The 13956-nt window shown below is 52.0% G+C and overlaps 5 protein-coding genes across 5 annotated transcripts; 4 read left to right on the top strand and 1 right to left on the bottom strand.

The window, feature by feature from the left end:
- The first annotated feature begins 918 nt into the window (after positions 1–918).
- C8Q71DRAFT_226682 (uncharacterized protein) lies at positions 919–2132 on the top strand. The gene is made up of 7 exons (XM_047917138.1): positions 919–1355; positions 1417–1435; positions 1490–1568; positions 1628–1641; positions 1703–1804; positions 1856–1937; positions 2001–2132. The coding sequence occupies exons 1-7, from the start codon at positions 1217–1219 to the stop codon at positions 2028–2030; spliced, it is 465 nt and encodes a 154-aa protein (XP_047783945.1). The 5' UTR covers positions 919–1216; the 3' UTR covers positions 2031–2132.
- Positions 2133–5024: 2892 nt separating this feature from the next.
- Positions 5025–7427, top strand: C8Q71DRAFT_226430 (uncharacterized protein). Its single transcript, XM_047917137.1, has 20 exons — positions 5025–5233; positions 5295–5313; positions 5375–5453; positions 5511–5524; positions 5580–5681; positions 5740–5749; positions 5803–5820; positions 5880–5905; positions 5966–5991; positions 6053–6084; positions 6140–6164; positions 6230–6241; positions 6302–6317; positions 6378–6420; positions 6476–6576; positions 6633–6692; positions 6753–6780; positions 6834–6894; positions 6956–7110; positions 7169–7427. Exons 1-20 carry the CDS (start codon positions 5179–5181, stop codon positions 7259–7261), a joined length of 975 nt encoding a protein of 324 aa, XP_047783944.1. The 5' UTR covers positions 5025–5178; the 3' UTR covers positions 7262–7427.
- Positions 7428–7570: 143 nt separating this feature from the next.
- C8Q71DRAFT_735025 (uncharacterized protein) lies at positions 7571–9864 on the bottom strand. The gene is made up of 7 exons (XM_047922448.1): positions 9724–9864; positions 9548–9673; positions 9222–9479; positions 8484–8841; positions 8228–8427; positions 7956–8177; positions 7571–7894 (listed from the first exon to the last, which is right to left on the bottom strand). Exons 1-7 carry the CDS (start codon positions 9751–9753, stop codon positions 7733–7735), a joined length of 1356 nt encoding a protein of 451 aa, XP_047783943.1. The 5' UTR covers positions 9754–9864; the 3' UTR covers positions 7571–7732.
- A 126-nt stretch (positions 9865–9990) lies between these two features.
- C8Q71DRAFT_735021 (uncharacterized protein) lies at positions 9991–11496 on the top strand. Its single transcript, XM_047922447.1, has 5 exons — positions 9991–10479; positions 10529–10615; positions 10668–10709; positions 10763–11128; positions 11179–11496. The coding sequence occupies exons 1-5, from the start codon at positions 10438–10440 to the stop codon at positions 11320–11322; spliced, it is 681 nt and encodes a 226-aa protein (XP_047783942.1). The 5' UTR covers positions 9991–10437; the 3' UTR covers positions 11323–11496.
- A 204-nt stretch (positions 11497–11700) lies between these two features.
- On the top strand, positions 11701–13908 carry C8Q71DRAFT_735020 (T-complex protein 1). The gene is made up of 8 exons (XM_047922446.1): positions 11701–11835; positions 11895–11980; positions 12037–12374; positions 12429–12610; positions 12663–12789; positions 12844–13336; positions 13387–13711; positions 13770–13908. The coding sequence occupies exons 1-8, from the start codon at positions 11757–11759 to the stop codon at positions 13802–13804; spliced, it is 1665 nt and encodes a 554-aa protein (XP_047783941.1). The 5' UTR covers positions 11701–11756; the 3' UTR covers positions 13805–13908.
- The last annotated feature ends 48 nt before the right edge of the window (positions 13909–13956 follow it).

Below are 13956 nucleotides of genomic sequence, written 5' to 3'. Positions count from 1 at the left end.
AGTAATATGATGTATCGAAGTGCGACCAACGACAACATCAGCAAAGAAACCCCATTCCCATACATACATGCGCGAGGTGAGGATTTCGATATGAATCTCTGTGCTGACTGTTTGCGGATCTAAACGTCTGTTCGCACGACGTCCAGTTCGAGCCTCATGTCTTGAGCTCTGGACTGTCGATATTGACAGTACTGAGTTCTACAGTTGCGCAGTCTGAACGGACCTACGGTACCAGGCCCTGGCTGAAGCGAAGGAGTAATCAAGAATGTGTCCATTAGCGATGTTGTTGCTGCGCCGCCATAAGCCAGTAAGTAGCTCAATTTGTTTGACAAGCTCTCATGTACGATAACCGGCGACAAAGCCCCAACACATGCGTACCACACGGCATGTGTGAATACCACTTGCGCTTTGTTAGACAGGTGCTCTCCCCTATGATATCGTGGTCTCACGACATACAATCCAACAGACGTAGCGCGGGGCGTAGGCAGTGGCCCTGGTCCTGGCAGCCGGTACAAAGGTGCGGATACATGGCCTTTTTCGACCGACTTTGAGTTCTGTCCGTTTGAATTCGATCTTGATCATCGCTTGACGACGACCACGCTCAACGCCGTCCGTCCGTCTAGGCTGGGCCTATCAATTTAAAAGGCAGCTGAAGTGAAGTGTCTACACAGATGTTTTTATTCTAGTCAACGTACGCATTGTTGCGAACTTGTGCGAAGACGTAGGGCGACGAGTGCTCCAACCGTACTGTTCCTTGTGAGTGACGCTTACCGCCTATTCAGCAATAGAACGTGTGTCATTGCTTATGTTCCATCATGCCATAGCCACTGCTCGATCCAAGGATTGATGTCAATGACTAGCATATGATGGACGTACACAGGTCAAAACCAGTGGTCTCTGTCGAGGCGCTGACAAGCCCATCCGTAATCGACGACACTATCGCACAGGATTCGCTGTAGGTTTCGGCGTTACCTTGTTATTGTGTCATGTTCACCGTCTCAAACGATGTGGGACGATCTTCGGAAGGTGCTCCCTATCCCCACAGCGCCCGCGTCTTAGGGCATCTTTCATATTTCTATCGAAGTATGATCACAGCAGTAGTGCCACCAACAGACGAAACCCAGGGTCTCGGCCATGCTGACCACAATTCTGATGAGGGTCCGACCGCACAGTGGCTATTCTTTGAACGTATAAAGCGTTACAAGGCCCACCGATCATGGCGAGTCGCCCTACTCCGGCAGGCGACATCTCGACGACGCACGCCATCCAGCCGACAGTTCAACTCACTTGTCTGGTAGCAATGTCCTCCATCATCGCAGAGGTCATGTCTCGCTACGTGGGAGTTGCATTCTTCGGTGGGTCTTCGCACTCATAGCTCGTGTCATTCATGGATCAACGAGCACTGCCATTGGACAGGATGTACCTTTGTTGCATTGTACGTCGTTCATTGCTCCCTAGCAAATGCCTTCTGAGGTATGAACTTCTATAGTCTATCCGGTATCACAACTGCGCAGTTCCTCGTCTTTCGGGCCTCCGAGGTTGTTGATCACCGTGTTCTCCGATCACTTGTACGTTGTATCGTGTATATCGTGCTATCGTGTTATGTTGTGTGCTAATGGAGAATTAGGTTTCCTGTCTGTGGTATGCAACTATGATGCTTCTGACTTGACCCTAATGTTCTGATCACTGGGACCATGTCCAGGGTTGTTGATGGAGTCCATTCTGCACTAGTGTCATGGCCAGCATATGCTTGGGCTGTTTCTGATAGGTCCAATGTTCTTGGTGTCCTCTATGGCAATGTCTGGTGAGTCAATGATGCCTATTGACATACTGATGACTCAAGCCTTGTGACTAGGTCCTTCAGGGTAAGCAATATATATGAGTATCTGACTGTCTCTCAAGTTCTGTCTTGTAAGCAGGGTGCTGCCCTCTTAACTGTGAGTGAACAGTAGCCCATTGAAATGTGCAGTGATATGTACACAGCTGAATGTGAGTTATAGGGTATATCCAACTTGGGAGTCAGGAGGTAACAAACATCACCAACTTGCCAGTGAACTATGTTCATGCACTCTACAGCATATATATCCACCGTATCTGGAAACGTAAGATATGTTGATCTCTACTTGGAATCAATCATTCACTACATCATCCAGTCAGCAGGAACAAATATCTTACTATACTGCTTGTAAGTCCTTCTATATGTTGCTGAACACAACTGTTACCAATCATTCCCTTTGCCCAGAGTATTCTCTCATGTGTGAATTTTGGTGAGCTAGCACACTTTGCTGAAGGCTTGTGAGGGCCTTTCTAAGCTGTGTTCTGTCCATAGCTTTGTCACTTGGTAAGCACTTAGTTGAAGTATGTCTCCATTCATCTCCCAGGCCTGAGCCACCTTCTTTTACAGCTGTGACATTTAATGCGTGAGCATTGCATAGTATCTCCCACAACATTGTCACTGAATCAAGCATTATCTAGGCTTCAAGTGAGGAATCTCATTGATGTCCTCTTAGCATTATATGTAGGTACATTTCTGCTAGCATGTGTGCTGGGGAGAATTGTGATGTTCTCTTTCAGCCTGAGATATATGCAAGCTTAGCTTGCTTGGCTGCTTCTGACATGGCTGTAGCTATCTCAGTCTGTGTGCTATTAGCACACCGCTCAAGCACAACTCCAAGGTCTGCTGTCTACAATTTAAACAGGATTCTGTTCTGATTTTGTTGCTCCAGAACCACACATGTTATACACACTCTGATGTTGCATAGTATTGAGAGTGGCTTGACAACAAGGTTGGACTTCTGTCTGGCTACACCTGGCATACAGCATGATTCACATTGATTATAGCATAGTATCAATGACTTGTCTGATCACAGTAAGTGGATAAACTATAGACATATACATTGATACTAACATTAATGTGCCCCAGTATGCAACACTGATGCCAAATAATGCATGCTTCCTTGCAATCTTCTCTATATTGCCTAAATGTGAGCTTTGATACTCCAGTTCAAGCAGACTCATTGACAAATGACATGCAAAGTGGCTCTCAATTCCATGCTGGCTATGTTGAATGCAAGGACTGGTCTGAGGAGGTCACATGGCAGTGTCATTTTGTCACCTGGATCCATACCACTCCAAGGTCTCAGTCAGAACTCCTCTGCTGGGCATAAGGATCCTGCAAAGGTAGATACACTCCATAGTTGGCATTAAAATGCTCATATGTGTGCTGTAGATCAACATCAGTATCCATCAGGAGGTACAACACCAAATAGATCCATCTTCCAGTGGGCCATAATACCAAATAAAGGTTGACTGGCCATTGAGCTGGCCATGCATAGTCCGAGTTAGATGTAGGCTTGATCATCACACTGCAGTCGTGCAGCCAGTGGGGCAGTGGTGCAATGATCAGATGGAGGTTCAGCAACGTTGACTGAGCCGCTACCCATTGGAACGCCTCGGAGCATCGGGAACGGTAACGAGGACCAGTGAGCCTGACTCGGAGGGTCCCGACGTCGACATAACAGTGGGCGTAATTCAATGCCTCAGCGATGTGACGACACCCACAGTATCACCAGCCAGAGGCCCGAACGCGAGTACATTGATGCTCACTGCAACAGTGCAAAGCGACACAGTAACGTTGCCATGCACCAGGTGCTCTATAATGTAGTAGTTGCACTGCCAGTGTCTGCGGCGTGTACATGAGGACGTAATTTGGGACACGGCATTAGAAGATGTGTATGCTCATCTTGAGTGAGGATACGCCACGAGCGCGGTATATTGTACACGCAACTCACTGCTCAGGACCTCTATCGCAGAGCCTAGTACTTACCCTCGCAGCCGACTTGAACCTTCCCAGGATCTACGGCGTCTCAGGATTACGGCTGTTGGATGTTATGTGCCGGAGGCTCGGACAGCCTGCTCATCGCCACATATCCGTCCAAGCTGTACGTCATTTGACGAGAAGCACGAAAGCAGTCCCTGCGATGGAACCCAAATGGAACCGTAAGTTACCCCGCCTCAGCCAGGCTGAGAAGGGAGGCCTCATGCCGCTCGCCGGAGGCTACGGACTCAGTACTACTCAGTGCCGCGTGGTTCTGTGCGACCCGAGTTGTCCGGGGGGCGCTGTTTGGCAATTTTGTGGGCGCTGGGCTGGCGATAGCCCAAACGTGTCTCGGGAATTCCATCCATCCGCAGGACAACGCAAGTGATGTTGTTTCTCTGTTGTTCTTTGCCCGAAGAGTCCGAGTGATACTGTGCGGCGGTACGCCTGCGCGCTTGGTAGTTGTTGTTGCGACCAAGTTGCGGCGGCTCACCGGCCCGGGAGCGCTCGCTCGGACTGCTCTTCGATCGCGATCGAGCTCAACGTTAACGTTGTCAACGGCTGGGACGCGTCTCTGAACAGTCTTCCCAACGCTTACTGAGGCAGGCCCGCGGTCAACCATGGATCCAAATGCGTACGTTGGGGTCACACAGGCTAAGTATTGTCGTCTACAAGTTACTTGGAACTTGAAGCTTGAAGCTTGAACGTCCATCTATGATCTCCGGGCCCGGCATCTCTGTAACCCACTGCATTATGCGTTGTATATCGTACGTGGGTTCACTTTTTCATGCGAACTATTTGACAAGGATGCTGCTATCAGAAACCGTGAATATATCAAGGGGATAATGAGTCCCAATAGGTTTATCTCCGGGTACGGGGGAGAAAACAGCCTACATGTAAGCATTTTCAGTAGCTTCACATTACTTACCACTCGTCACACTTACGTCCCTGCTGGATGGTATTTCGCGACGAGATTGGATTGCGTTCTATGGAAATCACCATCCTGACTATCGTACTCATGAAGATCCTCCGACCGCCGGCGGGATCTGAGCGATGCGATGAAGCGGCACCTTTTTGAGTCACACTCCGTATCAATGACAATCAAACAAGTACTATGTACTCACGGCTTCTCCCATTTCACCTCGCGTTGAGAAGCCCTTCAAGGCCGCCGAACCTGATCCCATCGCCGCACACTGCATGGGCGCTTTCTTCTAACTTCGCGGGGCGAACCTTATAAGTTGACAGGACACAATGAGGCAGCCCATGCCGCCGTCCTGAGGCAACCAGTAGCTCGCCTATAGGTGTCATTCTACTTTCACTTCCCAGCGAACGTTTGTTCCCCTGTATCAGAGGCTTCTGAAATGAACACGACATCAGACCCACTCCAGGGTAATTATGTGGGAGTAATATTCATTGGTGCGTCGAAGCCATACACCCTATAGTCTCTACATTTCAACCTACTAACGCACATGTGTAGGTTGTATAATGGTTGCTTTGTTAGTCTCATATATCTACAAGTGTCATGGCCGATTACTTAGGCCGAGGGCACCGCAATAGCTTGTACGGGATTACAATCGCCCAGGGGTGCATGTTGTGGACCCGAAACAGCACCGATACCCTCGCTTTAAGACTACTGGCGCGTTGTCTGAAGTCACTTCTTAGATACGGTTTGAGTATTGACGACCATTCCTAGATTCTACTCCTCTGGTACGCAATGAGCCTAGAGATACGATTGCGACTACCCACGGAGGCATCACAATAGGCTTAATGACGGGGCGCACTATGCAGTAGCAGTGTGGTCAGTGTACCACACGGCCATCAGCGACAGAAACAACGTCAAGGGTATTATTTACAACAGCGCATGGTAGTACTTTTAACGACAGACTGTCCGTTTTCCAATAACTCACATCCGTCTCTCATAGGTGTTTTCGAGTGAGTAGTACAGTGCTGTACGGCCAAGTCGTAAATCGCTGATATTCCGCCAGAGCATCATCTTCTTGAGCGTAAGTCGGCGCTATTGATCGTTACATCGGTTGAAGTCCGGTCTCACACGTCCATCTAGGGATTAATGCACATTGGCATCAAGAGGTGAGTCGCTCCCAGTGCCTTGACACGACCGCCGTACATTTTGATTCTGTGTCTCTCTAGCATCTACATATTTCGGGCGTGGACCTGTGAGCGCTGCTCGTTCTTCTCCAAGCCTGCTGATCTCTGACAGCAACAACCGTTCTGTAGTAAGCAAGAGCAAGATAATTCTGGTTATCCTGGTAAGGCTGCCGTGACGGACATCCAGCGGGGCACTGTTGACAATGTTTTTCGCAGATCGGCGCCACTCTCATGACTTTCTGTACGAACCTCACCACCTCACCCTCTTGTGACGATCTGTGACTAAGCCAAACGTGTCCGACGCAGCCCTTTCAATGAGTAAGCCTATTGTACGTTGCTCCGTTGTTAAGAAATGATGCTTACTCCCATCCCCTAAAGCGATCGCCTTTTCACTGTGAGTCTCCGATCTCCTCTACGCTACCGGATGGAACACATTCACTCACATGTGCCGAAGGCCCCACGAGAACAACCTGATCACGCTATTGGACTCTGTATCGGTCAGCTCGATAGTCTCTTCCCTGATGCAACGAACGGCCGCTGATTTATACGCAGCGCGAGATATACGCGTCCCTCGTCTCCCTTGCCTTCTCCGATGTAGCGGTCTCTCTGACGGTCTGCTGGACCCTGGCCCGATGCCGTACTGTGTCGCGAAGGTTTGTCATCTTCGCACTACGAGTTGAGTTAACGCTCACATCTTGTATGCCGTCAGGACCGAACACATAATCCGCGTTCTCATGCTATACACCATCGAATGCGGACTACTCATGAGGTCAGATTGGTATTACATTGCGAGCCGACGAACATCTAACCTGTGAGTGACCCGCCGCAGCGTCTCATCCATCGCCTGCGTCATAGCAGTGCGTCATTCGTTGCCTCCTGGTTTGAGGGAAAGACCTGATAGTGTTCACAGTATGCAACACTCATGCCAGGCAATGCCGCATTCCTAGCGATCTTCTTCATCATACCCAAACGTAAGCCTCTGTCATCGTTTGTACGAAGTCATCATGCGATGCTGAATACGACGCAAACAAGTGGGCATCAACTCCTTGCTTGCCGTGTTGAACGCGAGATATACGCTGCAGGAGTCGGCGAACAGCGCTATTGGCTTCTACGACTCCATCATGCTATCCAAACTCGAGACTCGGAGCAGGTCATGGCGGGATCGACTCGGGATGAAACGCAGTGAGGTATGTCGAACGCGCGCGTCTCAATTGTAACGTCGAGGTGACTCTGTACGTGTACTAGAACTGTCACATCGTGATCAACGTCGAGAACGAGGTCAACGCACGAAGGCACGATCGAGAGCCGGCGGCGGATAATGCCCACCGACCCGCATGACAAGATTCGAGCGAGCACGTCGAGCGGAATGCACGCAACGTGAGCGCGCGGATAGACATTGTGCCAACCTACCGTGTAATACCTATGCTTCCACATATGTATCATAATCCCGTTATGGGCGCAGAACGCACTGCAGCCTAATGAACTTCGTTCATGGACCTCTATATTCTGCCATGAGCCTTGCGTGATCGCACTTTCGTCGCACTGACACGGGAGAGCCACAGACGTTCACGGTACATGCACCTCAAGCATCATTCAGTTCATACCGAGTTCATACCGGCTTCCGGCTTACAGAGCTGTCTCGTTGTCTTATCAGAACTATCTCGTTGCATTGAACTCTCAAGCCAAATGAACCGCTGACAGGCATAGATCAACCCGGAGCGGCACAGATGTAGTACGACTCACAATCGAAAAGCAAGATACATACGATGAATGACGTTAACCGCGAGGTGAAGTGAGTCACTCGCAGCCTCAAGAGCTATCCCTCTCTGCCTCCGCCTCAGCTTCCGGGTCTTCCTCTATACGCTCATTGACTATATTTGTCGCCTCCGCAACGGCTTTCGCTTCCTTCTTTCGCTTCGCCGACTCCTTGAGCTTCTCCCATCGCTCGCGGAAGCGCACGATCATTGCTTTCTGTGAACATGCGCATCGATGGTTAGAGGGACATGACTCAATGAAGATCACGGTCACGGACCTGCTTCTCGTTCTCAGCCTTCAACGTACGAACCTCTTCCTCGAGTTCCCTCACTCTTCGCACCAACTGTGCCTCTCGATCACGCCCAGGGTTGCCTGGATTGAGGGCTGCGACGGGCGGAGGCACGGCCGGCACGTTGATGTTCAGTGAGGCGAGGTCGATGCCTGGTTGACTCGGCCTTGGGTTGGGAGCAATAGCGGAAGATATCATAGCACGATGTGCCTAGATACCTTTCAGTCGGTGCCCGAAAACATAGAGTCGACAACACATACCTCCTTTCTGGCGAGGAGAATACTATCGCGTAGTTGTTGATCTTGTTCTTGCCGCATCTTCAGCATACCCTCCGCGGAGGCCAATCTCTTTCGCAACTCTTCGGTGTCTGCACGGAGTGTCTCATTCTCTCTTTTGAGGGTGTTCGCAGGCGTCTCTGCCTTTGACGGGATAAGACAGAACGAATCGGCCATATCGTCGTCTGAAAAGGCAGTTGAGATGGCTGGAACGTCGCTACGCTAGCGTCACAAGACGTACCATCATCCGCATGAAACTCGTCATCCCACTCATCCGGCAATGGCTGTACCGGTCTTGGAGGAAACGTACTCGGGCCTGCCCGACCGCTCTCGGAGTCCGACGTAGTTGCTGAAGAATCGTAGCGAGTAAGCATCCTAGATCGCGCGGCCTTCACTAAGCCAATTCCGCGCGAAATCCGTTTGGAGATAGCATCCTCGAGGTCCGTGTCACTACTGGAGCTCGCATCACGCCGACGCGAGCCCTCTGCTGGTGACGGAGGCGCAAGTGGCGCAGTGGCGAAGGCTACGGGCTGCGACAAGTAGTCTAGCATGCCCTCTGTGATTTTCCAGAATTGATTGAAAGGGTCGCCGGAGTCGCTCTACAGGCGTAAAAAATGTCAGTGGTGAGATCGCGAAGTGGCGGGCAATTGAGGTATCGATCCGCAGTACAGTCATGCAGTATGATCCCATTCGTCACTTCCGATAGCATGGTGATGTCTATGGGAGTGCAGAATATTGCCATACCATCAGTCTTCGCTACTTGGCTGGCCTCGAGTCGGTCAACTGAGTAGACCACAAACAGACCGAACATGTGGTGAGAGTCATGTCGATCCTCATATACACTGTCAGCGTTCTGGCCAAGCCTACCCGAAACAGATCACCCGGGTAGGAATGGCAAGCCACTGCTGTTCATTCACCCATAGGCAATTGCGAGCATCGAGCGATCGGTGTTCACGAAGTTGTATTACATGGTACTCACCCGTTGACCAAGGAGCATAAAAGACTCGTCCACAGCCTGCTGCGAATCAGACATCCGAGTCTGCGCTTGTGGCGGAGGCGATGGTGCAGTGGGCAACGTCACCGGACGCGCAGCATTCGATGAAGAGGGTGCGCCGCCGGTAGGTTTCTGAGGTAGACTGGGATCCTTGTTCTCCTCGCGCAGCTTCGCTATTCGCCTCTGGAGCTCCTTGCCGGCTTTTGAATGGTCGTTGCAGAGCATCCTCAGCGTTCGCTTGGTCTGCGGCCGAGCAAACGGTGCATGAGCGTCACGGCGACGACATACGTACAATTCCTCATTATCCTCACGTTCTCATCTGTCGCGGCCTCCACACACGCTTGGTATGCCTCCGCAGCCTTGTAATGCTCCTCTGCCGCGGGGATAAGGAGGCCTTGTGCGACATAGTCGTCCGCATTTGCAGCGTGTTGATGTGCCTTGGGAATTTTAGAATGTGGCCGGCGCAACACTGCCTGCTACTACATACCGTATTCAACGGCGAGTTGATTGAGGCCATGGCAGGGGTTGAAAGCAGCGATGGCGGTCCGCACGATATGGAATTGCAGCGGCTGTATGTGAGGAAATGGCTCGCACCGAGAGCGGATGTATTGAGCTTCGTCGCGTAAAGAGCACAAACACGCGCGAGGGACGTAAGTAGCGTACGTGGCTGAGTTACCGCAAGTGTCGAACTGGGCGCGTCTAACACGAGGTCACGCTACCGACTCAATACCGACTGCTGCACTTCTCTGCTTCCCTCCACCCCACTGCTCCAGCACGCGGGCACAGACACATCTCCCAAATCCCGTCGAGCGGCCGAGTCTGCGCCTGTGCCAGGTATGGCAGTCCGCACTTGGGGGCGACTGCACAGCCCGCCAGTCGGGACCAAGTCGGGACTGCCTGTTCTGGCACATCCGCCCCTCCGAGAGGCCTGGAAGCGCCCATAGCGAAGCGACATCCGACTACTAGCGTCACCATCCAATCAACATCAAAGATGTTCCGGAGTAGACAGTCAGATGAGGCGTCACGGTCCTCCGAACCCCGGATGGATATGGATGTGTTGGAGGTTCCGCGGTAGAGCGGTTCAGATTCTGACGGCACCGTGTCGGTATATATGAGCGCGGGATGTACCATGGACACATCAACTCCGTTCACAAGCAACTTGACGAATCACCGACCTTGAAGATCCACGCCAGTAACGACCATGTTTGACTTCATGCGCAAGAAGAAGGACGTACAATCCGAGGTGAGCGCTATTGTACAAGACGACATCCACTTGCTGAAGTGCATTTCAGCTGGATGTACCAACAGTTAAGCCTAAAGACAAGGAGAGGTCACGCCGCGCCTCTCTCATGTCGCCAGTAAGACCACGTTCATTCAAGGTGAGCGCGGCCGCCTCAGTATCAAGTTGACCACCAGTCTGAGACCCTACAGAAACGCGACCGTCCCATGAGCGGCTCCTTTATACCAAGCGATGTACGTACAAGCTTATTGTACCTGAGAGCAACGAAAGTGAACGGGCCTCCCAGGGTCCCCTCCCAGAGAGTACGGTCGCCAGACCATCGTGTTCCCGAGCACATAGCTCAACGGCAAGCTCGATCAATCTCCGCAACCCGTTCCTAGACGACGCAGAGCCATCAATGTCGGCCAGTCAGCTGGACCTGACGCGGTCCATGGGTAGCTCATACCCCGAACCACCTATGGCGAACATCCGCCATGTGGCACGGGGCTCGCCCATAATTGTCCATCCGCAGGGCGAGTTTGCGGAGGTCATCTACCCTCAACACACGGAAGCCGATGGTGTGATGGACCCTTTTGCGGATGAACATGCACTCGACCGAAGTCACAGCGGGATTGGGCAGGATGAAATTTCAGAGGAAAGCACTATGACTCAGGTAAGTCCAACTTCATGCAGTGGGGATATAGGGATTGACAGGACGCATAGAAGACGCCAACGAAGCGGCGGCGTCGAGGCAGCTCGTCTGCAGTCTTTCGCAAGCCTGTAGATTATCTGCACGTCAACATCCCAGTCACCGTCTTCAGCCCACCATTAAGTGTTTCACGCCAGGAGATGTGGGCGCGAGTGTAGTATAGGAGATGGCGCGGACACCTGATGGACTTCAGTATGGACACACTGTGACTTATTGCGCAAAAGTATTGTAAAGCACATGAAATTCGTATGCGATGCTGTCTCCTAGCAAACTGAGCTACGGAGAACTATGTATCTTTGCTCGTGTACCAGAGCGCAACAGGTTCCACCGTATGATCGCAAGCACTGCATGACGGCGATTGCAGAGTAACTTTTAACAAGCATCATACGGCCAGCTTCAAATTTACTTATTAGCTAAGTAACGTAGGAGCCGCCGTGATTGGCTGAAATAGTTACACCAATCCTAATAAGTACTTATGAGTACTTATCCCAGGGTAATAACTTACAAATACCCTTTCCAAACTCAGTCGCGTCAGTAAGCGCTCAGCAGCTCTTCGCGCCTCAGCTACTCCTCTTCTGCACACTACGCCGCCATGTTCCAACGCGATCCTCGTGCGGGTGTTTTCTTGGGTGGCGACAGAATATCTGGGCAAGATGTGCGCGATCAGAACGGTGAGAAGCAGCTTGTGAAAGGCCATGTCGATCTTCAGCTTACGCGTGCGCGTTCATAGTCCAGGCCGCCCAGACGATCGCAAATATCGTCAAAAGCTCATTAGGCCCCATGGGTCTCGACAAAATGCTGGTGGATAACATTGGAGTGCGTGGCGCGTGTTTCTTGAGTCCTTGAACTATGCTCAACTCGCACGACAACAGGAAGTCACGATCTCTAATGATGGCGCGACGATCCTTTCACTCCTTGCGGTCGAGCACCCCGCAGGCAGAGTGTTCGTCGACCTCGCACAAAAGCAAGACAAGGAAGTCGGCGATGGAACAACGTCTGTGGTGCTCATCGCTGCTGAGCTACTCCGGCGCGCGAATGAGCTTGTGAGGCAGAGGATCCACCCCACCACGATCATCACTGGATACAGGCTCGCATGCCGAGAGGCGGTCAAGTTCATGCAGGATCAGATGAGCGTGAAGGTGGATGCATTGGGCAGGGAGGCCCTCATCAATGCGGCGAAGACGAGCATGTCGAGCAAGATCATTGGAGGGTGAGTCGTGCTTGCGGCTTCTCCTCGTGGGGGTGCTTGCTCACCTGCGAGCAGAGATGACGACCTCTTTGCGCCCATGGCTGTCGATGCTATGCTGGCTGTCAAGACTATCAACAGCCGCGGTGACATCAAGTACCCTGTAAAGGCAGTCAATGTCTTGAAGGCTCACGGTCGCAGCGCGCGTGAATCGATCTTCGTCAAGGGTTATGCTCTGAACTGCACCGTCGCAAGTCAGGGTACGTACCGTCCCCTTCCGCCCGATTCCGTGCTCTTACGCATTTTTACTAGCCATGAAGACACGTATCACCAACGCCAAGATTGCGTGCCTTGACATCAACTTGCAGAAAGCTCGCATGCAGCTTGGTGTGCAGATCCTTGTGGATGATCCGAGCCAGCTCGAGGACATCCGGAAGAGGTGCGGACCTTATACTACATGGCCGTCTATCGGCTGGGACTGATCATCTACTAGAGAGTCCGAGATTACGTTGGAGCGTGTCCGCAAGATCCTCGCCTCGGGAGCAAATGTTGTCCTGACTACAAAAGGTATCGACGATATGTGCTTGAAGGAGTTCGTCGAGGCAGGCGCTATGGCAGTCCGCCGGTGTAGGAAGGAGGACCTGCGCCGGATAGCGAAGGCAACGGGCGGCACCCTTGTCTCCAGTCTTGCGAACCTCGAGGGCGAGGAGTCCTTCGAGGCGAGCTATCTTGGGACTGCTGAGGAAGTTGTTCAGGAGCGCATCTCGGATGATGAGCTCATCTTGGTCAAGGGCACCAAGGTGGTCAGCTCCGCGTCCATCATCCTCCGAGGCGCGAACGACTACATGTTGGATGAGATGGAGCGAAGCCTCCATGATGTCCTGTCAATTCTCAAGCAGACACTTGAGAGTGGTACCGTGGTCCCCGGAGGGGGTGCTGTCGAGACCGCGCTGTCAATCTATCTCGAGAACTTTGCAACGACTCTGGTGAGTGCCACCATCCTAGCAAAGATAGCAAACAAGCTCATGTCTTCCAGGGATCACGAGAACAGCTGGCGATCGCCGAGTTCGCCAGCGCGCTTTTGGTCATTCCGAAGACGTTGGCTGTGAATGCGGCGAAAGACTCGACGGACCTCGTTGCCAAACTGAGGTCGTATCATAACGCGGCGCAAAATGCTCCGGCCGGGGACCCGAAAAAGGCTCTTCTACGCTACGGTCTTGACCTGCTAAAGGGCGAGGTCCGCGACAATGTCACTGCCGGCATCCTGGAGCCAACTGTCAGCAAGGTCCGGAGTCTCAAGTCTGCTTTTGAGGCTGCAGTGTCGCTTCTGCGTATCGACGATGCCATCCAATGCGTAGCTGGTGAGTGTCTCTCCAGTGTGCCCGAGAATTGGGCGCGGAGGCTGACCTTGCCGTGTAGAGTCGAAGGGCGAACCAGACCCTCACGGACATTAGAGTGTGGGTATGTCCGGGGAGAGACTAGAACCAATGAGATTGCCGTCACCTTACAATGTATATTGTTACCGTGCACAATAATGAGCTGCATGACATGCTTAGGACCTGTATTGTGCCCGACGATGCGCCCTTATATTCTGCTTTTGGGCCGC

The sequence above is a fragment of the Rhodofomes roseus genome, assembly GCF_022264815.1.
Source record: "Rhodofomes roseus strain CIRM-BRFM 1785 chromosome Unknown C8Q71scaffold_2, whole genome shotgun sequence".
NCBI lineage: Eukaryota > Fungi > Basidiomycota > Agaricomycetes > Polyporales > Fomitopsidaceae > Rhodofomes > Rhodofomes roseus.
The sequence above is the reverse complement of the archived record's forward strand: the minus strand, read 5'-3'. Positions and strand labels throughout refer to the sequence as shown.

Bases quoted from the DNA above. Each gene is read 5' to 3' on its own strand.
- C8Q71DRAFT_226682 (XM_047917138.1), top strand. From the start codon at position 1,217: ATGGCGAGTCGCCCTACTCCGGCAGGCGACATCTCGACGACGCACGCC. The intron at 1,805-1,855 runs GTGAGTCAATGA...CCTTGTGACTAG, and splicing joins GTCCTCTATGGCAATGTCTG to GTCCTTCAGGGTAAGCAATA. The intron at 1,938-2,000 runs GTGAGTGAACAG...TGTGAGTTATAG, and splicing joins AGGGTGCTGCCCTCTTAACT to GGTATATCCAACTTGGGAGT.
- C8Q71DRAFT_735020 (XM_047922446.1), top strand. From the start codon at position 11,757: ATGTTCCAACGCGATCCTCGTGCGGGTGTTTTCTTGGGTGGCGACAGA. The intron at 11,836-11,894 runs GTGAGAAGCAGC...GCGCGTTCATAG, and splicing joins AGATGTGCGCGATCAGAACG to TCCAGGCCGCCCAGACGATC. The intron at 13,337-13,386 runs GTGAGTGCCACC...CATGTCTTCCAG, and splicing joins AGAACTTTGCAACGACTCTG to GGATCACGAGAACAGCTGGC.
- C8Q71DRAFT_226430 (XM_047917137.1), top strand. From the start codon at position 5,179: ATGAACACGACATCAGACCCACTCCAGGGTAATTATGTGGGAGTAATA. The intron at 5,992-6,052 runs GTGAGCGCTGCT...ACCGTTCTGTAG, and splicing joins CATATTTCGGGCGTGGACCT to TAAGCAAGAGCAAGATAATT. The intron at 6,895-6,955 runs GTAAGCCTCTGT...GACGCAAACAAG, and splicing joins CTTCTTCATCATACCCAAAC to TGGGCATCAACTCCTTGCTT.
- C8Q71DRAFT_735025 (XM_047922448.1), bottom strand. From the start codon at position 9,753: ATGGCCTCAATCAACTCGCCGTTGAATACG. The intron at 8,178-8,227 runs GTATGTGTTGTC...AAAGGTATCTAG, and splicing joins TTCTCCTCGCCAGAAAGGAG to GCACATCGTGCTATGATATC. The intron at 7,895-7,955 runs GTCCGTGACCGT...GCATGTTCACAG, and splicing joins AGGCTGAGAACGAGAAGCAG to AAAGCAATGATCGTGCGCTT.
- C8Q71DRAFT_735021 (XM_047922447.1), top strand. From the start codon at position 10,438: ATGTTTGACTTCATGCGCAAGAAGAAGGACGTACAATCCGAG. The intron at 10,710-10,762 runs GTACGTACAAGC...CGGGCCTCCCAG, and splicing joins GCTCCTTTATACCAAGCGAT to GGTCCCCTCCCAGAGAGTAC. The intron at 11,129-11,178 runs GTAAGTCCAACT...CAGGACGCATAG, and splicing joins AGGAAAGCACTATGACTCAG to AAGACGCCAACGAAGCGGCG.